The 25,259-nt window shown below is 40.0% G+C and overlaps 1 protein-coding gene across 1 annotated transcript in view; it reads right to left on the bottom strand.

Annotated features, from left to right (window-relative positions):
- The window catches only part of TBC1D5 (TBC1 domain family member 5), a 536,447-nt gene that overhangs the window by 46,354 nt on the left and 464,834 nt on the right, over positions 1–25,259 (bottom strand). Inside the window, exons 19-21 of the mRNA XM_077750881.1 lie at positions 25,073–25,259; positions 20,989–21,054; positions 11,390–11,553 (exon numbers count right to left, since the gene is read on the bottom strand). The exon at positions 25,073–25,259 is cut by the window's right edge and continues 193 nt beyond it. Of these exons, the coding sequence (XP_077607007.1) occupies positions 11,390–11,553; positions 20,989–21,054; positions 25,073–25,259 (417 nt within the window). The remainder of the gene's footprint in view (positions 1–11,389; positions 11,554–20,988; positions 21,055–25,072) is intronic.

The raw sequence follows: 25,259 nt of genomic DNA, 5'->3' as shown, positions 1-25,259 counted from the left end.
GGCAGGGCTGGGGTGGGGAGAGAACTTGGTTCCTTGAAGACACTGATGAGCTTCTCCATCACTGGTTCTGAACAACCTGGGAAGTTTTTAACATTTACCATGGCCCAAGCCCCGCCTTAGAGATTCTCATTCAATACTGCTTACTGCCATTCCTGGAATTTTTAAAGCTCTGTAAGGGATTCTAATATGCACCTAGGAAGAAGTCCTTTGGACTTATTTGAGTTAATAACTTTCTTTATTATTTGAATGAGTTTGAGTCAGAATTTCTGTTATACTCAGCTTAAAGCATCCCAAATAATAGGACACTCTCTTTGGAATGAAATGCAAGGTCCAGCATTTAACCAGTCTTTAAATTTCATTAGATCATCTCAGGAATTTAGATGTCAATTTCCAGCCAAAAAAATTAAGCCCACTCATTTATTTGAAAAAAATAATTTCTTGTGACTACTCAACCTTCACTTCTAATTCTGAAGAAAATCATCAAGGATACCAAAAAAGGAGTTGGGTCATAATCGAGACTGACAGTAGGTGACTGACTGCCGACACTGAGAAAAACCCCAACACTCAGTTACCCTGGGCAGTACCTAGGTGTTAACCGTTTTATCGCTGTCCAGCTGGATGACATGAAAACTTGACTGCTATCTAGAGATGAATTTAGGATTTCTATAAATGTCAGCATTTTCACATACTGGTACCTTGTTAGTTTCATTCTTGTTTTCTTCAATTTCATTTTCAAAAGTATTGTTCTTGATATTTTATGAAATGTGTATCTTTGCAGCACAGTGAATAAGAGATGCCACGTGGAGTATACAAATATGCTTCAAATCCCAAAGACTGACTAGAATCTAGACTGTGAACATCCAGAAATTAGGCAACTTGGCAGCATTTCTCCTTGTTTATTCTAAATTAATTGGAGCATCATTTTGCATATGAGACCTTCTTCAGTTTTGGGACTGTGTGGTGGTGGGTGTATATATGTATGTGAGGCAGGTTAATGCTATACGTTTCCAGTTCTTTACACTTTCTTGTTAATGGAATTCCTGATATATCTGATGGGGCATATGGAAGATTTCAGGTAAATGTTGCAGATCACCTGAAGGTGACTGATCTTAGAGGTGGATCTGAAAGGCCCTTTTTGTGGACAAGGGATAGTTGGAATGGGTTTATTTAATGAGATCAGATGATCTTTAGGAGTTCAGCAAAGAGGCAGAAATAAAAAGACAGGAAACTTTGAAGGAGAACGATAAGAAGATCAAAGGTGAAACAGTCATTGGGAAATACTACCAAGAAAGCCAGGAACCAGAGTGTGGTGAGGGGTGTATGAAGAAATGGTGAGGGAAGTGGCCCCTTCTGTAACTGCTTTTCCAGTTGAAACACTTTTATCTTCTTCTCTCTTGTTTTCAAATATAGCCCATATATAACTTTTTAATAACAAAGATAATTTGTTCATGGTTTATTAAAATCATTGTACTTCGAGTTACTGCTGTTAAAGTTTCCATGTACTGACCTAAGAAACTTTGGAGAGTATTCTTACTGTTCTGACAGGAAATAAGGCTACAGACAGAACTGTGCTAAGTTGGTGACAATTTTGAGGGAAAGGAGGGAGGGCTTTGCCATCATGTTAAATAAAAAGGAAGTTTGGGCATTTGATTATATTCTGGTGATCCATATTTTCGAGACATTTTCAATACTTTGGCTGCAATATCATGTCAGTGCTGAGAAGTCTGTTGGTTATTGTTTTTTTCATCTGCTTAAAAAGTTGTTCATGACCAACTGTACTTCACAGGCAGAGAAACACCCCAGACCAAGGTTAAGATTATGTGAGCCAAGTTTACTAGGTGAATCAAATTCAATTTACAACAAAGTTAATCACATGCATTTATAATGATAGACATGCTTATTAAGAGGTTTAATAAAGCAGGAATGGTGAACTCTCTGTGTAAATGATTATACTTAGTATTTTTACAGTTGAGAATTTTAAAAAAATTTAGTATTTATTTTTGAGAGAGAAAAGGAGAGACAGAGCATGAGTGGGGGAGAGGCATAGAGAGAAGGAGGCACAAAATCTGAAGCAGCCTCCAGGCTCTGAGCTGTCAGCACAGAGCCTGATGTGGAGCTCGAGCTGCAAGATCATGACCTGAGCTGAAGTTGGACACTTAATCAACCGAACCACCCAGGCACCCCAGGAGAATTTTTTTTTTGTTTTTCTTTTCTCATCTAATTAGTTCTTCATATCAATGCTAACACGCTTTTCTGGTACCATCCATGTTTTTTAATTTTATCATTATTGCCACAAAATAGAAAGGTCCTGAATTTTCCCAACATTTTCTGTTTCCTCTTGGGGCCTTTACTAACCTAAAAGATGCTTTTACTTTAATTAGGAAAATTAACTTCCTTTGGGTGTAGGCCTTGGGGAAAGGAAATCACCTTTGAACAAAGAGAAAAACACCCCCTTTCCAGGCAAAAAACAGCCTCCAGACATGGGCACTCTTCTTAGTGAGCAGAGCACAGGCTGGGCTTTTGCACCCTGCAGCGTGGCTCTTGTGAGCCCTGCACAAACTATTACTCACTGCTCTGTATCCCCATCCTTTTCTCCCAGGCTTCAGTGTGAGGTTCCTGGTGTTTACCACCTGCAATATTTCCACATGTATGAATTCCTGACACATGGACATCTTNGGGGGAATCAGGGGTTTGGGGAAAGAGAGAAAGCTGCAGTAAAGGTGCTCAAGCTGCTGCCTGACCCAGCAGCTCTAGCACAAGGGAGAATCTAAAAGGTGTTCCTGAGCATTCAGGTTTCAAGCAAGGGGNCAGTAGGCCTCCAATTCCTAGGACAGGAGCGAAGCCATTCTTCCTGGAATTAAAGCTCATTCAATTAAACATACAGCTTTCTGGAAAAGTTAACACAGGGGTTTCAAAGACTAAATGATGAAGTGCTAGGGGCAGAAGATTTAAAAGCAGGAAGATGCCACGTAGGTGAGGGTGGGGCTGCCACTGAGGGGGAAAGAGGAGGCCAACCTCACCGTCCCCACAGCTCAGCCTCTGGACTCAGCTGACCATCTGCACGCATAATTCAAAGCCCTCATCTTTGTGCCATGCACACGTGCACTTGAGGACAAAAGTTACTGTCCCCAAGGCAATGTGGCATTGAAAGGCTAAATTAATAACAAGTGTCAAGAAAGGTCATTGGAAGGAAGCAAATGCTATTAATGACATCTCATTTAACACGATTTAAACTGACAGGACTTTCTGGCCAGGGATTCTCACTCTTTCTAACTGCTTCACTTGAGCTCTTCTCCAAGTACTGTCTATGGCTCCGGGGCAGTGTTCAGCACGGGTTCAGTCTGGCATCTCTGCATTTTTATGGACATGATGGAGATGAAGACAAATGATGGAGGAGTAGTGTCTGATTCCCAAAGGGCATCATCTCGCTGTCCTAAAAAGGGCATTACAGTCAAGGTTCAGCACTCAGCTTCCTGTGGTTCTGCTTTCACAGGCTCCTCTGATATTTTGGTTAAAAATAAATTTACTGAAGCATAAAAATACTAAAAGTTGGTTATGAAACCTGTTTATTAAGCTAAATTAAAACATTCATCCTATCAGCTGTTGACAACAGAGAGCTCTTTATGATGCTCCTTGTGATGTTTTCATTTCTTGGAAATGGAATTAGGTATTTGGGGTAAGGCAAAAAGAGGGAGACGGGAGGAAGGAATGCTCCTGCAAAGATACATGGTCCACTTTCCCTGACCTTGGGTTGGTGCGCTGCTGAAAGACTGTGAACAAGGTTCATATAACACCTTATGAGTAACTAAATGTCATGCTTCAAATATCTGAGCTCATTTTGGCCTTACGTTGTAATTCCTCAGAAGCTAGAAAAACTGATGATGTCTAAATTCATTTTGTATCTATTCATTTCAATAAGCTATTATTAAATGGGAATGTATTTTAAATGGGACTGTATTTTAATCCAGTTATCATTAGTGTTATTGATTAAACAATGAGAGATTACAAATATATATTTATTAATTGAAAAAACTCTATAATTAGACATACTCTAGATGCCAGCTTTCAATTCTACCCGGAAAGCCAACAAAGAAATCCGTTACAATCAATACTTTCCACATAATACATGTTCTTAGGAAGCACACATCACTGACTGAAGAGAAAATCAGATAACTAGGAAAATCCTGGCCTCCTGGGAATGCCACTGTTCAATTTCTCTCTTCCAACCACCGATCTAACTCAAGTTGCCTAAAAACCCACCAATGAAACTTCACTGACACAACAGAACCGGCTCTTGTCAAAGGCAAATGCTTCAGGGATGTATTAAACACTTTGGCAATTAATACCTTAGGGATTATTTGTGCATTGAACTGTCTGGTTATATTCTCCTACCACCTTTCCATGTGGTCATGGACTTTTCTAAAGCTTCCCCATACCAGAGACTGGTTTAGGAGTGGCCAGGGGATTTCATTCCGGCCAACTATTGAGATGGGAGGAAAGCCTGCTGGGGAGCTTCTGAGTAGCCTTTTCTAGAGGATGTTGTGTGTGTTAGGGACGGGGGGATGGCAGGATATATACCAGGCTTATGACAGCCCTCTTGAGAACAGGATGGGCATGAGGGGAGGACAAAGCCTCACCAAGGATAGCAAAATGAAAGTTGATGATGTCAATGAACAGCTGAATTATCCAATTCTAGATTTGCCTATCTCAGGACTCCTGTTATTTGAAATAATAAGCAACAAATTTCCTAATAATTTCTTTCATTTTTACCACCAGCAAATTGATATAATCCCAACCATTTTCCATTCTGCCAGAGGCTGTGGGGGAGAAGAAAACACCTACAACCGACATTGTTGACTGCCTACTCAATCTCCACCACCACTCTCTGTCCAAGAAAGTTGTTCGATTTTCATAAGGAAAAATACTTTTGCATTTAATAGAAGAAGAAATATGTTTGTGATTCAAGTCTGATCTCTCACGGGAAGCCTGTCTAGATCAAAAAACAAAAAACAAAAAACCCATGATGGCCTATCTTCTGAATCCACATTACTACTTATCTGGCATTAAACCACAGAATGTCTCTCATGTTGATAAGTTAAATTCTTATTGCTTCTCAGCCTTTTGGCTAAGATCAAGTGATAAGTTAAATTCTTATTTAGTTTAATTATTACTTAACTTTTGATGTGGTCCCCTTTCCCCCAATTTTACTGCAAGCACCCTTACTGGGACTACTCCCTTACATTTCTTATATAGATACGTCTTAACTTTCAATTCCTAGAACATAACCTGAAGTACATTGGGTAGCGTTCAGGTTGTCTATACTTTCAGAAGTAAACATAAGTCTACTTTCAAATTAGTTTTCATTCATCTGACACTTTGTGTTATTCTTTCTTCATAAAGAATAGATCAATGAATATTACAAAAATAATTCTATTAGTATGACCATGGCCCATGTCCACACTACTAAAAGGTGATGACGACTCCATGCGGAGGTCACAAAGACACAGCACAAGCACCCCGGTGGTGCTGTGAGTCCGCAGGTGGTGTATGCTTCACTACACATTCCGTTTTATGTAGGGAGTTCTAGCTCAGACCATTTTGATTTCCTGCAGTTTAGAGAGGATTTTGAGCCATGGATAACTTTAGATATTTGGAGACTGGTATGTATGTAATCATCACAAAGCACAGCAAAATGTCTTGCAGTTCATCAGAACTTGAAAAAATGTGTTAATTGGCTAATGTGCTTAAGCATTAGAACTTACAAATCCATTTTAGTTTTTCTTACGTTCAGTATTTTCACTATTCTTGAATGTTAGCAAAGATATTCTTGGAAAATGATTTGGCAACAATTGTGGAACATGACTAACAGTGCTAAAACAAGTAAAAAAAAAGAAATTACTGAACAGTCAGATGAATGACCCAACTAAAATAGATTTCTAGAAAACTAAGTATTGGATGCCATTTACATTATCATGGAAAATTAAAAGTATCAAAATTTTCAGTTCTGTTTTCAAGACTAAAAAAAATGAGAGCTTGCTGAAAACCAGAGTTTGTATTGGGAAACAAAGCAGAGGGAAAATGGTCTTCCAGAATAAATGCTAATTCTCAAAACAACACTACTACTGATAATGAAGGTAAATTTTTAAAACTTCCTACTAGTTTGCTCACATTTCAGAGAGGAAGTATAATGATATCTTTCATAAACATATGACATGAAGCTTAATATGTTACTTCTTTAAAGATTTAGCTGAGTTCTGTATCCTATTATATGGCCAAAAAAGGGGCATTAACAATAATAAGTGGGATATATCTTCATCTACAGAATATAGCCTGTGGATTACAGAAAGGCATTATATGATATATAAAAAGATAATACTCAGAGGACATAAGTTCTAGGACCTAAAAATGATGCTTATTCACAATGTGTCACACCTACTGATTTTGAAGATCATCTCTCAATTACATTAGAGCCATTATAACCAGATCTCACCACACTTAGGTTGATAGCTACTACAAGATTATTTTGTTTTAATGTCTGTTTTCAGCTGCTATTTTAACCTTTGGTTCACTGACATCAACAATTTCTTGATCCTGGGCCACTTTAAACGATCAACAGAGTCTTGAAATCTGCAAGTTACATATAGTTTATGGCTCTTGGGGAGCCAAAGCAAGAGAGATCTTTGCTTTAGCTTCTGACTACTTGCTTTTGTGAGAAACTGATGATGATGATGACGTTAACGAAAAACAACCTTGAACTTTTTGGAAGACACAGAATGTCCCTATATGATACCAAGCTGGGCTGAAAATTAAAGCGACACAGGTTCAAGGGATGGTGGGTGTCCTGTCATAGATTGGTGGTATGTGGCTCCCACGGGAGAATGCGTCCTAGCTATGGGCCTGGACATTTTCCAGCTGCGTAACATTAGGCTGTGATAAGCAACAGTCTCAGCATAAACCAATAAAAGTTACTTCTCACTCATACTTCATGTCTGCCTATGGCTGGCATAGCAAAGGAGAGGGCTCAGGAAGATCACGTAGTGGCTAGCGGCAGCACACGCGTGTCATTTCCGCTCACGACTCACTGGACAGAACGAGTCACGTGGCTCTGACAAGGAGGCCTAATCCTACCAAGCACCTCAGAATGGGGGAGAAATGGAATTACCCGGCAAAGAGCACAGACTACATTATTTCATAAGAGAATAAGATATTCTATTACTTGAAAAATCAGGGGCTTTCTCTTGAAAATTTCTGCCTACTTCCCACAAGTTAGAAAATACATTTAATTCTGAATAATGATTTTACATTCTGTTTTTTGTTCATTAACAGGTATACATAAACAGTTATACTTACACTAGTTCTATTTTTGCCTGACATATCAGTTTTAAGTCACAGTTACCACCATAAAGAACAGTGATTAATTGGTGCTGTCGACCAATCCATAGGCCACCAAAATATGACAGAGTACAAATAGAACGTATCTCCACAGCCTTTTTCATTTGTTATTCCTTATTCTGCTTCCTCATAGACACGTTCTTTGTACAGGCGACATCTCTTATAATTTATGATGCCACTATGTTCTGTTTTTTGTTGTGAGTTTTAGTTATTAATTTTAATCTAAGTTATATATGTAACACTTTGAAGCGTCATATGGTTCAAAAAGGCCTGTTATGACAAACGGTTCACACAGCCCCACCCTCCACCCTCCACTTCCTGCTCTCCAGAAGGAACCACTTTCAATTCTTTTACCCATTTTTTTTTTAAATCTAGATATCTCTGGCTTATATTGCTGTCACTTGATTTTTCTGGAAAGCATTAAACACTTATTTTCCACTAAAGAAGAAAGCAATTTATTTAGGTCTACTAACCAATTTTATCATGATTTTGGTTAGATTCATAGTCAATAGGTTTTCATTATAATGTTTATGTAAATTTTAGTCATGGCTCAGTTACAAGGTTTATCATAACCTTTCTTTCCTTTTTCTGACACTCTGTTTTTCTTTGGAGTTACAGTTTGTCCTGTGTTTTGTTTTGTTTTTTTTAATATTTATGAATGTTTGAGAGAGAGTGAGAGCAGGAGTGTGAGCAAAGGAGGGGCAGAGAGAGCGCGGGGGACAGATGATCCGAAGCAAGCTCTGTGTGGACGGCAGCGAGCCTGATATGGGGCTCGAATTCATAAACCATGAAATCATGACCTGAGCTGAAGCTGGACACTCAACTGACTGAGCCACCTAGGCACCGCTGTCCTGTTTTTAATGGCTTAGTTTTTACAAAGTTAATTCAAACCCAAACTCACCCCTAGTTTAAATCTTTCAATTTCTTCAAATATATTAGTTGTTTCCCAAATATCATCTTTTAGAGAAAACTTTCTGGAACCTTCTAACTTGTTCCAACCTGGGTTGGCTGCTGCTCTCTGGACCTGCTAAATAGCTGTGCTATATGTAATCTTGGGATCTCCTCATATTATCATTCTGAGGAATCTTCTTGTTTTGCTCTGGATACTCTGTTTCCTTGTTCTCAGGAACTCCCCATCCTGAGTGTATGTCCTCATTTCTGTAAGCACATTCCCCAGTGGATTCTGAGAATGGGTGCATGAGGATAAAGTTTTTGAATCTTGAATATATGAAAGTGGCTTAATTCTAATCTCACACTTAATTAGTTTGTCTAGGTATTAGAGCTAGGCTGGAAGTAATTTTCTCTCAGAACTTTAGAGGTATTTCTCCATTGCCTTGCCGGTGTTGCTGTGAACAATTTGTAGTTATTCTAATTCCTGATCCTTTGTTGGCAATCTTTCTTTTCCCTCAGCTCTCCAATTTTGGAGGATATCTCTTTGTTCTCGGAGTTCTGAACTTTTTCAGCGATATGTCTGGATGTGGGTTTAATTTTACTTGTGTGGGACTTTTGATGGACTTTTTTGATCTGAAAACTCAGGTCTTTCATTAGTGAACATTTAATTAATAGTACTTTTGATTATTTTCTTCGTTTTCTCTATTCTCTGGAACTTCTATTTTTCTAGAGTTTGAACCTCTTAGGTTGGTTCTCTAATTTTCTTCTATTCATATCTCTTTCCATTTCTGTCTTGTACTCTATTTTCTTGGGCGATTTCCTCAATTTTATCAATTCCAACTCTTTTACTCAGCTTTACGCTTCAGATATCATATTTTGATTTCTAATAGCTTTTGTTGTTCAACTCTGAATGTGTTCTTCTTTATTTTTCTTGCATCAACTGTTTTCTCCCAGTTGCTTTCTCCTATTTGTTTTTGCCTATCTGTAGCTATCAGATGCTCTCCTCAAGTGTCTGGTGATCCCTGACTCTCCTGCTCATGTATAGTGTGAACTAAAAGCTAAAAGAAAGCTCTGTGTTTGGATAGAGCTGTGGAGGTTGGGTTCACTGTAAAATGAACTGGTTGTTTACCTGGAGAACCCCTAAAGTCAGTAATTTGTGTTTCTAAAAATTTATAATTTGGGGAGCATCTAGGTGGCTCAGTCAGTTAAGGATCCAACTCCTGTTTTGGCTCAGGTCATGATCTCAGAGTTGCAAGACAAATCCTGGGAGCTTGAGCCCTGTGATAGGCTCTGCGCTGAGTGTGGAGCCTGTTTAAGATTCTTTCTCTCCCTCTCTCTGCCTGCTCCCTCTGTTTAAAAAAAAAAAAAAAAAAAAGGAGGAAGAGGAGGAGGAGAAGAAAAAATTTATAACTTCTGTCTAGAGAAAACTCTTCTAATCTCCTGCCGGCAGGGATAGACATACTGGTATCCTGGGAAGCAAGTGGCGTAAGGCGTGGGGATCTCAGATCCACTATTTAAATATACTCATCATTCCTTTTCTTTAGGGTATACTCAGTGTGCCTGATCTCTCTCGGTCCAGGGACATTCTGTTTTATACTTTGCAGAGGAGTAAACCTCCAGTCTTCTGCCAGTGTGGGAAAGGGAATCTTACTACTTTTTTTGGTCTTTTGTTTTAATTTCACTATAGTTAACATACAGTGCTGTATTAGTTTCAGGTATATAAAACAGTGATTTAACAATTCCATACATCACCTGGTGCTCATCACAAGTGTGCACTTTAACCCCATCACCTATTTCATCCGTCCCTTTGTTTCTTGAAAAGCAAGTTCCAATTTCACTCCATTTCTAGTTCCTGAGCCGCCAGAGGACTTTACAATGTGAATCAAGTTGCTTCTTGGTTTTTACCTACTGCTGACTTAGCCTTTAGCTTCCTTAGGCTGTTAAGTTAGTTACCACTTAACATCTGATTTACAATAACAAATTTTTGTTGCTGTAGTCTTTTCTCCTGTCTTCTTCTTATTTGAGGGCTGGTTTCATTTTAATGACCCTAACTGTCCTTGGAGTGGGGTTAGGAGGGAGCAGAGCTAACTGCCTGCATTGGAGCTGCCATCTTTAAGTGAGAGTTCCATTCTGCTCGTCTACCAATCACAGTTCTTACATGGTGGAAGGGACCCCAGGAGACTAAGTAGTGAACTCTTCTCTTTGGAGAGCAAAGTGTGTTGTTTAATCTGCAGATGAGGTTTAATCTGAAGTAGCAGGAATCTGAGTGTCTTGCCCAAGGTCATACCCAGTCATACCGACAGACATCATACTGTTATCTAGTCTACGTCTCATAAACAGTTATCCCTCAAAGGTTTTAACGATTTTTTGTTTTATTTTTCTTCTAATTTAAAGCTATTTCAGCAATAGCTAGGTCCTTTCTGTAGGATCTTACACATGCATCCTGTTCCAATCGGCAGGTGGATTCTTTATATTAGAATATTAGGTGCCAAACTACCAATAAGATGTGGCTAAATGTTTTATTTTTTTGTGAAGTTAGTTTAAAAAAATTTCAGACACGACCAGAATTTTAAAGTGGTTGAGATGCTTTATGTATGTCCTTCTGGACAACGTATATAAAGAACCTTTGAGAGCTGCTATCAATATACCAGCATTTAAATAAACTTGCATAACTTTTTAAAACAAGAGGTAAAATAACTATTTTTACTTTTCAAGAAATAAAACTGAAAAAAAAAAACCCATCTTAGTTTGTTTTATAAGTGTCTTAATCTATTTTTTGGTATAATGCTATTTGATACGTTCTAAGGGAAAAAACAAAAACAAAAATATAGGCTTTGACCAAAACACATTTGCAGAGGAAGAAAGTAGAGATTTGGGATCCAACTTTATTTAAATTGATGCTACTCTTTTCTCCTACTGGAATGCAGGCCATGGCCTTCAAATATTACTAAGTGATAATAAAATTAAAATAATTTGATTAAGGTATTCATTTTAGTCTGTAGTCACGTTAAGAGCTTTATAGAACTCGGCACTAAACAAGTTTTAATAAATGCAGCACTCTAGAGGAAAATGAAGGATAAAAGAAAAACTGTCCTTAAATACTTACAGATTCTTTTCTGCCCATAGTTTTGCTGTGTGAGCGGGACCGAGAGATGTTGCTAAAAAAGGAATCCTTTTTAGTAGCAGATGAAGGTGGGGAGCCAGTGAATTCTCTTCCTCCAGGCAAACTTTCAGTGCTTGGGGATGAACTGATGGTTTTAGAACTTTGTCCTGCAAGAAAAATTAAGAGGCAATAATGAAACACTAGCCTTTCTCACTAAAGCTACTTTATTCACTGCCTTTAATACAGGATCATTTATGGTACATAATTTTGTTCGCACTGTTAACATAAGGACACTGAGCAGTTACTAAAATGCACACATTTTTACGTAGCAGAAAAGCTGCCAATTTTTTAAAACAATGAAATGCCACTGTACTTTTCCACATGTAATTTATGCTACAATAGTCTAAGTGTTGCACACATAAAAAACAACAACAACAAAATATAGTTTTCAGAAATGACAGGTTACATAACTGGATTTTCCTTCACTAAAGGAACCACCCTTAGTGACAGACACCAGAAAACTATTATACTACATATTATATTAATATTAAAAAGTATAAATCCTTCAGCAGTTTTTCAAAAGAGACTCTTTCCTTTTCACTAAGTGCAGAACCGATATGTGGCTACACCCCACCGATGGTAGAAGCATCTGAAAAATGGGACAAGGCGCTGGCTCACAGGGCCTCATTCTATTACAATAGAGTGGGTGTATCTGTGATGCCCAGCAACTATCACTCTGCTTGGCAAATGGCCTTTCCAGAGGTCAACTCCTCTTAGAATGGATCTCTGATTTATCAAATTCCAACTTAGTGATAGTATTGATTGCCCTATATCTCACAGAAAAGCCCTGCGCTATTTCCCCTTAATTCCAGAAATTAGCTTACTAACATTTTCATCCCTTTTGGGAATGTAAAACATTTAGACCTTAAAAAAATGGAGTCACTAGAACATGTTTCCAAAGGGGATGATGGAGCATTCCATCTGGAGATCTGAAGGGAAAGCCCAGGCACCACAAGTAGTCTTGCCTTGAGACAGAAGAAAGATATTAGACTTCGCTGTCCTTCCCACGCCTTGGACACACAGCACAAGACAGCACCGGGTGGCACACCGGGCGGATGGAGGAGACCTTCCACCACCCAAGCCTCACCTGGGCAGCTCCTGAGGCGAGGAGGCAGTGTTCTCAACGAGCTTATAGCCCATAAGTGGCACAGCGGTTCTGAAGCTCTCTATAAACCTTTTAAAGCTTTTAACGGATAGGAACAACAGTAATAATTTCTTTTGCTGGATTAAAACTTAAAGCCTAGGGGCACCTGGGTGGCTCAGTCGGTTAAGGGGCTGACTTCGGCTCAGGTCATGATCTCACGGCTCATGAGTTCGAGCCCTGCGTCGGGCTCTGTGCTGACAGCTCAGAGCCTGAAGCCTGCTTCTGATTCTGTCTCCTTCTCTCTCTTCCCCTCCCTTGCTTGCACTCTGTCCCTCTCTCAGAAATAATCATTAAATTTTTTTTAATTAAAATAAAAAAACCATAAAGTCTATTCTTAGAGGCACGTTCTTAAATCTACTGCCGTGGTGCCCTGCCCAAACCCCCCTGCAGGACCAAGACACAGGCAGTGCTGGCTGATGTGGGTTCTTATGAGCTCCTCTCTGGAAGTGGCCCTCCGCTGAAGAGAGCTGCTCTAGGGTCATGCCCCCTCCCCGGATGAGCTCCAATGCAGTGACTGGCTGCGGGTGACAAAAGATAAAGGCTGGTCCTTCTGTCTCGAGGCCGACTACTCCGAAAGGCCAGCCCAGTCCCGGAGGGTCCAGCCACGACTACAAAGCAGTTCCACTCCTCCTTAGCTCAGTGCTGCTCCTTTCGCTCCCCAGGTGCACCCCCCACCCCGCCCCGCCCAAAGCTTCCTACCCACAAATCTTTATCTCATAGTTTATTTCTCAGAAATTCTGACTCATGACAGTTATTCAGAATTATTTTACATTGTAGGCATTTTTAAATGTACTAAATTGAGACCAAATTCTTAGGCCACCTCAGGCATGCACATACTCTTTACTCATAACCAGACACTGGGGAACAAGCTCCATGCAGATGCATCGTATGAAATGTCCACAGAACTCTGTCCAGCACTAAGGACGAGGGATGGCCACAATAAGGGCTCTCAGAAAGTTCTGAAAATAGCAGTACAAGAGAAATACAGACTTCTATGTACACTAACTAACCTACAATCCGAGGTGATAAAAGCAAACACAGAAGTGTAAATGACAGGACTCTGGAAGCACAAAAGAGGGAGCATCTGATCTTGTCTCAGGCAATGAGAAGTGTGTGCTCCATCTTCAAACCTGAAGAGGTGGTGAGGGGTGGTGGTGGTGGTGGTGGCCGCAGTGGCTTGGGGAGGGTCGTGTTTAGCAGAGAACACAGTACATACTGAGGCGATTGGTAAATACTACTGGGAACATCTAGCTCAATCAGAGCTTGACTGAATCCCTTGGAGTTTCCTGCCGTCCATATGAAATTGAAAATGACACCGATACCAATGCAAAATAAGATTAAGTCCAACAGAGTGTTTCTTTTTTATCTGATGATGATTTCAAGGGTGTTCTGGGGGAAAGAGAGAATCAAAGAAGTTCTTTCTAAAAGCTGCTGGTAGGGGCGCCTGGGTGGCTCAGCTGGTTGAGCATCCGACTTCGGCTCAGGTCATGATCTCACGGTTCGTGGGTTCGAGCCCCGCATCAGGCTCTGTGCTGACAGCTAGCTCAGGGCCTGGAGTTGGCTTTGGATTCTGTGTCTCCCTCTCTCTCTGACCCTCCCCTGCTCATGCTGTCTCTATCTCTCTCTCAAAAATAAATAAAATATTTAAAAAAAAAAAAAAGCTGCTGGTACCCTACATGTGAGCTTATTTTCCCTCTTGGTCATCCAGCCCTAGGGGGAGGGAGGAACGAGGGAAGGTGAGATCTAAATAGGGCCAGGTAGATCAAGAAGCACATTTTGTTCCCATGCTGAGGGGTCTGGCTTTTACGTTGTCAGCAGATGATGAGAGAGACTGCAGATTTTAAGGAAGAAAGTAGCGTGAGGATTAGAGGAGCTTGGCTGAATAAGGCATCTCCTGCACGTGGCCACACGTGAGATCGCGAGGGCTGAACCTAAGGCTGTGGTGGTAGATTTGAGAGATGCTTACAAGGCAGAATGCCTCAAACCGGCACCTGCTGGGTCTGACCCACCTGAGCTGGGACTAAGCCCAACGGCTATCTAGCTGTGGGGCCTTCAACAATTCACTGACCGTCCATAAGCCATGGTTCTCATCTATGTAAGTGAGACACCTACTTCATACGTGCTTTGTGTCCCAAGCGGGTAACGTGTATAAAAGGCTCCGGGTGGCTTAGCATACCAGATGATACGCTAAGAATTCAGCAGACAGAATCCGTCACTAGCGCAGTGGTGACTCCCAAATCTGGAGCAGGCAGTGCACTACGCGGGACTGTGGGTTACAGAGTTGCTAGTCCTCTCCCCTGAGGGTTATTCTCACGTTAGCTGCACCTTCCACAGACCCTGGCCAACTAGCCCTCAGCACACACGGGCCTACGACACAGGCACACACAACACTGCCTAGCAGGATGGCTGGAAGCCAGGCCCTGCTCTAGTGCTCTGCTTGTTAAGAGGCGTGCCCTGGTGTGAGCCACATCTGCACAGGAGGCGGAGATTTTTCTAAAGGGCACAAAGATGCTTTCTGGACTAGCTATGGCTATGTCTAGGTATATTAAATCTTTCCTTCATTCTCTTTTCCGCTCTGAAACATTCAATAAAAGCTTTGTGTCCCGTGTGCTACATATGAGTGAAGGTTATTTGTCAAGAGCCCAAGCTGACTGAATGAGCCTTAAAGGCATCGTGAGGAGCCTACAGAATGTCCGGGAAGGAGAAAGGGGAGAAAGTATTTATTAAGCTCCTACTATGTCCCATGAATAATATTTTTGTGAATTTTCTCTCCTTCAACTCAATGGGAACTAAGAATGGGGCCGGGGTGTATTCCTAAATGGACAGAAAAGAACCCCTATAAACCCGAGACCAGCTGGAGGAGCTGGACACGGGACACCCAAAGGCAAAACGTTCAGAAGGCTAGGAAATCTCGGGCTGGGGGATCACTGGTGGGGAGGCATAGCTCAGAAGAGCAAAAAGGGAAAGGCCTGGGAAGCCTAGTGCTGTGGCCACCAAAAGGGGATCAGAGAAAATGAAAGACATCTGGCCCCTGTCTGGTAATATTTTGTCACCTCACAGAGCTGAGTGACAGAAAGCAAGAGGACTGATGTTTATGCATTAAAAACATACACCTTGGTGTCACAGGCGAGTGAATGGAAGCAGGTTCTAAATGAAGCCCCTGGAAATAGACCTCGTCTACCTTGACCACAGAGTCTGAGCACTGTTGGATGCAGTGCTTACATGCAAACATGTGGTTTGTCAGGAATGTCAGAAATATTTTTTAATTTTAATGTTTATTTTTGAGAGAGAGGTAGGGGGCGAGGGGCAGAGAGAGAGAAAGACACAGAATCTGAAGCAGGTTCTAGGCTCTGAGCTGTCAGCACAGAGCCTGATGCACGGCTCGAACTCATGAGCTGTGCGATTAAGACCTGAGCCGAAGTTAGACGTTTAACTGACTAAGCCATCCAGATGCCCCAGAAATAATTATTAAAGAGAGAGAAGATAGAGGAGTTGAGTTGGGTCTTTCAGAATTTGATTCTGAAAACCAGAGATATTTGAAAAAACATACCAGCGCTACCCTCATCACCACCAGCCAAGCAGGCTGTACCCATGAATCCTTACTATGGGACAGGTGCGGTGGTAACTTCCCACAACCAGTCCTAAAGCAGCTGTTCTTTTCCGTTCTTTCCAGATACGAGGTTGAGTGACATCCCTAGGTCACCCAGCAAGGCAGTGATGGAGGCAGAATTCAAACCCGGACCCAACTCCAGAGCCCATGCTGGGAGAGTTGCACCAGCCTGCCCCTCAATAAAGGCTGTAGCACATGTGAGCTAAGATTAAAGATAAATGGAATGAGGTCTTTTGAAAGTAAAGGGCAAATTCTGTCCTTGTTCTTGGTCCAAAAACTCATTTATTCAATGTCTTTTGGAATAAGTTTTCCACAAAAATGCATTTTCTAACTGATGCTTCCCCAAATTTGTTTTACGTACTCTTATGCTTCTCTGCCTCCTTAAGGTGATTATCCAGAACATAACGGAACTGCCTGTCCTGCTTCAGGACTATTGCTTCTCAACAACAAGCAGAGTGGCCAACACAGGGTCATTCATGAGGATCGCTTTTGGCTTCTCAGTCTCTCCTCTGGCTCCTGTGAGTAGGGGCTCTTTGTCCCATCGTTACTATGTCTTACTCCAATTAATTCGGCCTCTCTTTTCTTTCTTCTACCAATTTGTTGCATGTCATCTGCACTCACTGGGGCATTTCTTTTAGTGCTTTGTTCTCGAACGTCCAGAGGGGAGTCCTCTCCAGACATGTGAGCTGGTATTGCGCTAATGTGACTTGCACGTTACTCCTCAGTTTAAAACCTATTTTTTTTCTAGAAGGAATTATAGAAAACTTAACAATGGCTACCCTTAGGGAAATTGGTTGGCAGAAACAAGTCATAGGAATAGAGACGTTTTTTTGTTTTTTTTCCCCATTTAATGGCTTTACTTAATTGGGATGGTCTAATGTTGTATGTGTTTTAGATTTACCTTAATAATGTCAACAGTGGTTATCTGGGCAGGGAGAGTTTTGACCTTTTCCCCCTTTTATAATTTTTAAAAACACCCTGATGTTATACAATGATATCTAGGTGTGCATGCACGCATGTGTGTATATATATATTTGTATCTGCAACATAAATATGTACACATCAGAATAAATATTAAAAATGGTTATGGCAGGGACACCTGGGTGGTTGAAGCCTCTGACTTCAGCTCAGGTCATGATCTCCCAGTTCATGGGTTACAGCCTCACGTGGAACTCTGTGCTGACAGCTCAGAGCCTGGAGCCTGGTTTGGATTCTGGGTCTCCCTCTTTCTCCCTGCCCCTCCCCCACTCATGCTGTCTTTCTCTCTCTCTCTCGAAAATAAACATTAAAAGAAAATTGAAAAAAAAAAATGGAAAAAAACCCCAACCTGATGTTATACAATGATACGTATATGTGCATGTACATACCTATATATATTTGTATCTGCAACATAAATATGTACACACAGGTATAAGTATTAAAAATGGTTCTGGATGGCTCAGTTGGTTAAGCCTCCAACTTCGGCTCAGGTCTTGGTCTTATGGTTTATGGGATTGAGGCCTATATTGGGCTCTGTGCTGACAGCTCAGAGCCTAGAGCCTGCTTTGGGTTCTGTGTCTCCTCCTCTCTCTACCCCTCCCCTGTTTGCAGTCTCTCTTTCTCAAAAATAAACATTTAAATTTTTTTAAAATGGTTATGGCACTAACTTAAGAAATCTAATTTTTCCCCTAATGATCCATTAAGTTACAATACTTACATACTTTTGTTTAAAATTCTAAATTTTCTTTAGAAGTAAGCTCTGTGAGCATGTGAGTGTATGTGTGTGTTTGCATGTGTGTACCTTTATTTTAAAGCTCTATGGTTCCTAAATATCTCCTGAAATAAGTTTTGGGGATAGGTGGGCAATTCTCAAAACTGATTTTCAAGAAACTCAAGTCTTCAAAAACAAATTCTCCCATGGCACATTTTTTATGAATACAACCGACACTGAGAGATATAAAATGGAACTTCCCAACAATTTTCCAAAAACTATTTATTGACTTAAATTGTGGAATTTCATTTTATAGTCAGTGTTTTTCTTCAAAAATAAAGATAAAAATAAAACTCATATAATTGTGTGTTTAAAGGTAAAGATACAAATATAAAATCTCATGAAAAACATTATCAAAGAATCACTGAAAGTACTGTTATTCACTTCAGATCTTGAAATTTACTCCATTAATCCATATTTGGGAAAGTCTCAATGATAGTTTCCTTTCCCTTACAAGTATATCTACCCTTAAAATATTTTATAGGAGAATATAATGGGTGTGGCCCCTCTGATGAAGTTCTTCAACTTCTTATATTACTGATCCTATTAAGCATAGATTGTTACAAAGTTTTTTGTTGCCCTACTAACTATTTTAGTTGACTTCTACTTCCCCTTGCTTTTTGATGCTGTGCAGGAAGTATGCTGAAGAAAACAAAAAGTGACTTCTCCAAATCAGGGTAGGTTACTGTCTCATTTTCTTATCATCATTGTCACTATCATCACCACATATTGAAAGGTTTTTATTTAGGCTTCATGTCTCATAAAGCAGCTGGAGCCTTCCCTATCAGGCTGATACAATCGCTGTCACAGCATGGCAAGCAGGAGGAATTCTGAGCTGGGTATCCAGAAACAGAGCTGGCTCCTGACTGTGTAGGCCTGCCTGTCCATCTAACGCACAGCTCGATGCCCAAGCAACCATGCAAAGCTGCAGGGAAAGCCAAGAGACCAATGAGAACAGAGCCTGGCACACAGTAAGCACTCAACGAATACCTGGCGAATAAATGAGTAAGATGATTCTACCTATGTAACACAAGTGATCTGAACAAAATGATACAACCTCCTTCTGCAAGATTCTATTAAAAATGCAAATTGTTCGGGGTGCCTGGGTGGCTCAGTTGGTTAAGCATCCAACTTCAGCTCAGGTCATGATCTCACAGTTTGTGGGATCAGGCCCCACGTCGGGCTCTGTGCTGACCGCCAGCTCAGAGCCTGGAGCTTGTTTCAGATTCTGTATCTCCCTCTCTCTCTGACCCTCCCCTGCTCACGCTCACACACACACTCTCTCTCAGAAATAAATAAAACATTTAAAAAAAATGCAAATTGTTCATGTGGCTCTGGTCTGTAGGAAAAGAAAGACTGAGCAACAGCACAGAAGCAGAAGTCAGAGTAAGCCAGAGAGCCTTTATCTTTCTCTTTCCGTAGGGATAAATTGAGATTCCACAGCCTCTGCAGTAAACTAACTTTAAAAAGTGAGCAAACTAAATAACAAAACACTTGTTAAAAAGTTGCTAGGGGTGCCTGGATGCCTCAGCCAGTTAGGTGTCCCACTTCAGATCAGGTCATGATCTCGCGGTTTGTGGGTTCGAGCCCCGGGTCTGGCTCAGTGCTGACAGCTCAGAGCCTGGAGCTTGCTTTGGTTTCAGTGTCTCCATCTCCCTCTCTCTCTCTGCCCCTCCCCTGATCATGCTCTGTCTCTCTCTCTCAAAAATAAATAGACATTAAAAAAAATTTTTTTTAAGTTGCTTGGGGGAGCTCAGATTTTCATTTTAGGAAATCAATTTAAGTGCTGTGAATTCTCACCATATCAGATGATTACAGTAATATTCATTTAAGTACAGTAACCGACAAAGGTTAAGAGATGCTACTGCACCTCTTTCTTATATAGATCACTTAAGACACCAAGAAAGGTAAACAGCAGTTCTTCATGGAATCCCCAAGCTGAAAAAGCCCTTAAAGGTCAGGGTTCAATTACCTGAATATAGCCAGAAACTTTACCCGTGAAAGAGAACTATATAGAAGTAAGATCTCATCCTTCTACTGCCACAGTATTTTTAAAAGAAGCCAATAAACCACTCATTCTCCTAATCACAATATATATTGTTTTCTGTTAATTTATAAAAAAGCACAGATATTATGAAGACATATCATTACTAGAACAGCATTTTGATACTAACAGCATGACTATATTATGTGGATATTTTAAATTTAGGAAGGTGTAATTATGAATTTTAATTAATACTGCTATCTTTTCAATCTGAATTTGAATGGAAGATTCTTGAAATTAATCTAGGCTTCCACTTAATACAGAAATCCTCTCTAAAGCATATTTTATCTAAAAGATTATATAATAAAAGATTAATATTTATACATTTTAAAATTCCATAGGAGGTGCTAAATGTGAATTACTATTATTTCTGTATTCCTGAAATACAGATTTTGAACAAGTAGTTATGATATTTAAATGTGATCTTTTTATTTTAAATCACTTCCAATTATATACGGAGATTTCTTGCACTGTTAATATGATTCATAATGCAAAGCCTATACTTAGAAACTTATTTCAAAATTAAGCTGTAATTCTTTTAGGTAAAATATAGTAAATATTTCTGGCTAGTACATATAATAATATGCATAAAAACAGCATATAAGTCATCTAATCTCAGAAGTGATTTGTCAAATACTGCCATAGAGCACCTATACAGTAAAAAAACAAACAAAAAACACCTCAGTGTGAGCTTCCCAAATAAAGCATAGTGTTAAAATAACCACAAAATATAGAGTGACTATATTTTGCAAGAAAAGAGACTGGTGTAAACTTCAGAAAAATCCACATCACAGCCAGATCCGGCATCACCGAGGTATATGACATGAGGGGACTTTTGTTCTAAACAACAGTGCCACTCAGTGGCTGAACAATGGTAGTGAACTGATCGACAGTATGAATGGAGAGGGTGGGCAAAAAGAAAAATGGAATTTTGGAGAAGGCAATGATAATACTACAGGCAAAAAGATATACTACGTTGCCATGGTAACTGTACCTTGGAGGTCAGTTAGAGTCTGGGCAGGAGCAGTAACCTGAGCATCGCTTCCTGTAACTACATCGCCTGGATTTCATAAGAAAAAATAATTAGATTTCATAAAAATGAAAAAAAAGTCAACTTTACTTTTTTCATACTTAATGTAATACTTTTATCAACCTAATTACTAAAATCACAGTAAAACAAAATACAGTCAATCTTAGAAAAATTAATATAAAATATTTTTAAAGGAATTAATTTTTTAAAAGTATTTCCTAAAAAGCTTCTGTGCATATTTTTCTTCGAGAAAAAAACAAGTTGCTGTTAGCCTAAAGCATTGGAAACTTGAGCAATCAAAAGATTTTTCTGAGATTGCATTATGCTACAAATAGTAATGTGGTTTTATATTTTCCTTAAGAAAAATTCTTTATCTCAAAGTAAATATGCATTTATTACAAAGCAGGCATTTTTTTTGAAATGCATTTTCTCCTATAACAGACAGAAATTATTTTTAACTAAACTTGACACCAGTTTCTTCAGTGATAAGATAAATACCTAAACAGGGTCTAATTTCATAGTTAAGTATTGAAAAGATTTCATAAGCTGCCACATGTACTTATAAATGTCAACATGTAAAAATAAATCTGTGAACCGCATACCCTTTAAACTTGATATACTTATGATAGGCGAGATTTCATTCACAAATTGGACCTATGGTAAATGCTTAAAATAAAGAAGTGTTCATATTCAAAAAACAAAGGAAATGGGGAAAGAGGGAGTGGATTTTAAAAGTAAAGGAGAGAAAAGAAAAGGAGAACAGGAAATTCTGTGAAGAACTTGAGGGACACTCCCATTTAGAAGGAAGACATTCCGGTTCTGTGATTTCTTCCTTCCCGGCCAAGTTCAACATTAGGCACAGTCACTGTCAACAGAACTAATCCTCTGGCTGTATCAGCATCTGAAGGTCCAAGTTACCGTGAAATTCATAAACTAAAATCCAAACCTTCTAAAAAGACACTGTAGTTTCCAGGTTTGATAATGCAGGATTAATAGACTTTCTTCCCCGTAGCTTTTATATGATAGTAAAAAAAAAAAAAAAAATCAATTTTTGAATTATATAACATACCCTCAAGTGCCTTGACCACTTGCTACAATTACAATTGACAGTGCAGCCAGCTTATCTGGAAACTACTGGGTTGTAATCATATGATCCCATCAACTGATAGTACATGCATTTATATATGTGAATCTGTATCTCTCATAACTGAAATAAAATCTATAAATAGGTACATACTCCAAACAGGGATAAGCAGCTTTCAGTGGAACCCATCAGGTCCTCAACTTTCATGATATAATTAACTCTGTTCAGTGATGAATGGCGTGCCCATTTTCTGTATATTTGAAGGAGATTTTCAATTCTGTGCCTATTACCCATTTTTGTCTGTTGCTTCTGGATTACCTATTAGTGTATATTTAGAGACTGAAAGCTCATTTTAATATTAAATATCACCAGCAAATTATGGAGGTACCTCTGTGCTCCCTCCTCTTTCTTACACACCCCCACTCCCAACACATACACCAACTATAGTCTGCATTTGCAGCAACACATGCATGAATTCTTGGTTTTCCATACAACTGTTACCCTACATAAGTATAAATAATCGGGAGTTAACTAACCTATGAGAAGTATAAGCATTTTCATCTTTAGAAACAGCCATTTTTCAAAACAACTTTCAAATTTTCCAGCGGAGTACACTAAAAAGGCTACTACATTCCCTCTCCTCAAAGCTGTATGTAGACGACGGTGTTCTGAGAGAGCTGGATGCCATATTCCAACACAAGCCTCCTGACAGGCTACATATTGTGCTCACCCATCTCTGGGACCAGGTGACACACCAGATTTGTCACTGTCACAGCACAGCAGGCTACTTGTGGGAAACACCAGCATAAAGAACGAATTCTGAAGAACTATTTTTTCCTTGTAGAGTTACCAAATATATCTTCATAGAAGTTTGGAGCTGGGAGGCTCCCCAGGGAGCAGTGCACACCTCATGGTCACAAGGTTTCAGGACTGTGCTTACAGATCATTTCATGGGCAAGTCAGTGAGGGGGAGCAGCAACCTAGCTGGTTTCTACTTGTATCCACTGTTCTCTTCCCCTTTTACTCTGTTTCATTCAAACTCTTATGCAGGGAGGGCATTAGCAGGAATATTTATCTTTAAGATGAAGATAGACAAGATTTTCGTGATTGACACGAGGAGGAAAAAACAGAGAGAGAAAGAAGAGCTGCGAAACGAGGAGACGTTCTTTCAGCAGGGGATCAGTTACAAAATGCCCTAGTGATACTCATGTTCCAAATACTTTGCTTAAGTGCTCTGTTGTCTCCTTATAACTGGGGACGTCGTTTTCATCAGTCGTTCCATCCTTGCGCGCCTCCCTTCTCACTTACTGTGATATTAATGCTTGACATTTCCTTAGAGATACAACTTTATATTTCTATAGTCATTTGGCTTGGTTCCTCAGAAGATTTAAGCTACAGCATTAAGAGATTCTCTGACTCATTTGCCTGCCATCAGTTAGAATTACTACTGACTATGGCTTGTTATCAAAGCAATACTGAAATCATATTTGGTTAGAACAATAAAACAGTACAATTAAGAAATATAGAAAATAACATTCATTTCCATTCTGAAAGTGGGCATGTCTCCTGGCATTAAAATACATTTACAACGTGTTAATGATCTGAAGTTTCCTTTTCTTTCAATCATGTGTGATAACTCTACATTAAAAAGAAAAGAATGCAGTTTTACACACAATGTTCTTATGTAAGGAAAACTCCATAGTCTAACAGGAACTTATATACTAACTATATAAAGTCTAATACTTCATATAAGCAATGATAGATAATACCCTGTAACTAATAGAAGAATCAACATACACACACTCATTAGTGAATTCAATACTCATTACTTTTGTGCTGTTGGGGAATAAAATCCATCGAAGTCTGCCAGTTTAAATGCCAATAGTTTAAAATTTTTAACAATTTTAGATGCACTCTTCTTAAACAGTGTTTAGGAAGATGGTTTAAGGTCTTCTGATGCAGTATTACTGTGGCTGCTGTCAACACCAATTGAGATGACATACATGGCTAGAACAAAGGTCCCTTTAAGATGTGAACGAGGCATTGGTCAGGACATTTGCCCTGACACTGAATGGCCACAGATTCTGTGCTTTCTGAAGTCGTGGGATGGAATTTTGTAGATTTTCTGCCATCATGTTACTATTTCTTGCTTCTTTAGTACAGATAGCAGAGTCCCACCACTAAAAATAAATGCAGCTGGTTCTAATCTGCTATGAATAGGGGCACTTAATATATAGGTCTCTGAAAAGAGTGAAAAGTAAGAGCATCAAGGTTCTGAGTAAGAACCTGGAGGGCTCTCTTATGAGTTGAATACATTCAGGAGTCGAAGCACCGGAAAAGCCCAGAAATAGACCTCGCGCTTACTTGAGGCCGGGCGCTCATCCAGGGAGAGCACTGGAGAGCCCAGGTCTCCGGGGCTCTAATGTTCTAAGGCTCTAAACTGTAGGGCCTGGGCTCACAGACTGACTTTGGCTGCTAGAGATTCTGTTTAGCCTTCCCTGTCCCCCCGTAAGGGTCTAGTTTGTATCATTCCTGGGTAGAGCGGCTGGAGGAGTGACCACCAGCCTGGTGGCAGCACGCTTCCTCCACACCGGCCGCGCAGACGAATCTAGGACTAGCGAAGCCCATACTGTTGGAGAGTCCCACTTCAGATTACACACCACTATACGTTAGCAGGGATCTGTCAACTGCCCGCAATTCTGTGCTGGGACAGTCTGTGCCACACTCTACGGGCATCCGCAAGTATACAAGGATGTAGATGCTAAAGAAATACCTTAACAAATCACTTCATTAAATGGTCTTATAAAAACAATATAGTGCGTGATATTCCAACTTTTAAAAATCTAATATAACAGGTTTTTCAAAATTAGGTTTTGCATTAATTTCTATTTCTAGGAGGTTGGATCCTCATAGGCAGGTGAGGAAATGGCAGGCTACACTGAGAGTGGTTTTGTTTTTTCTTACCTTTGTTCAACTGCACTGGCATGCTTTCTGATTTCATCAGTCGCTGCTGCTGCTGCTGCTGCTGCTGCTGCTGCTGCTGCTGCTGCAGGTGCTGCTGCTGCTGCAGGTGCTGCTGCTGCTGCAGGTGCTGCTGCTGCAGGTGCTGCCTGGGGAGCTCTGCTAAGGTCCTGGTGGGGGCCCTGGCAGA

This window comes from Crocuta crocuta, unplaced genomic scaffold (genome assembly GCF_008692635.1).
Source record: "Crocuta crocuta isolate KB4526 unplaced genomic scaffold, BGI_CrCroc_1.0 scaffold279, whole genome shotgun sequence".
Taxonomy (NCBI): domain Eukaryota; kingdom Metazoa; phylum Chordata; class Mammalia; order Carnivora; family Hyaenidae; genus Crocuta; species Crocuta crocuta.
Note: the sequence above shows the minus strand (reverse complement) of the source record. Positions and strands in the feature narration are given on the sequence as shown.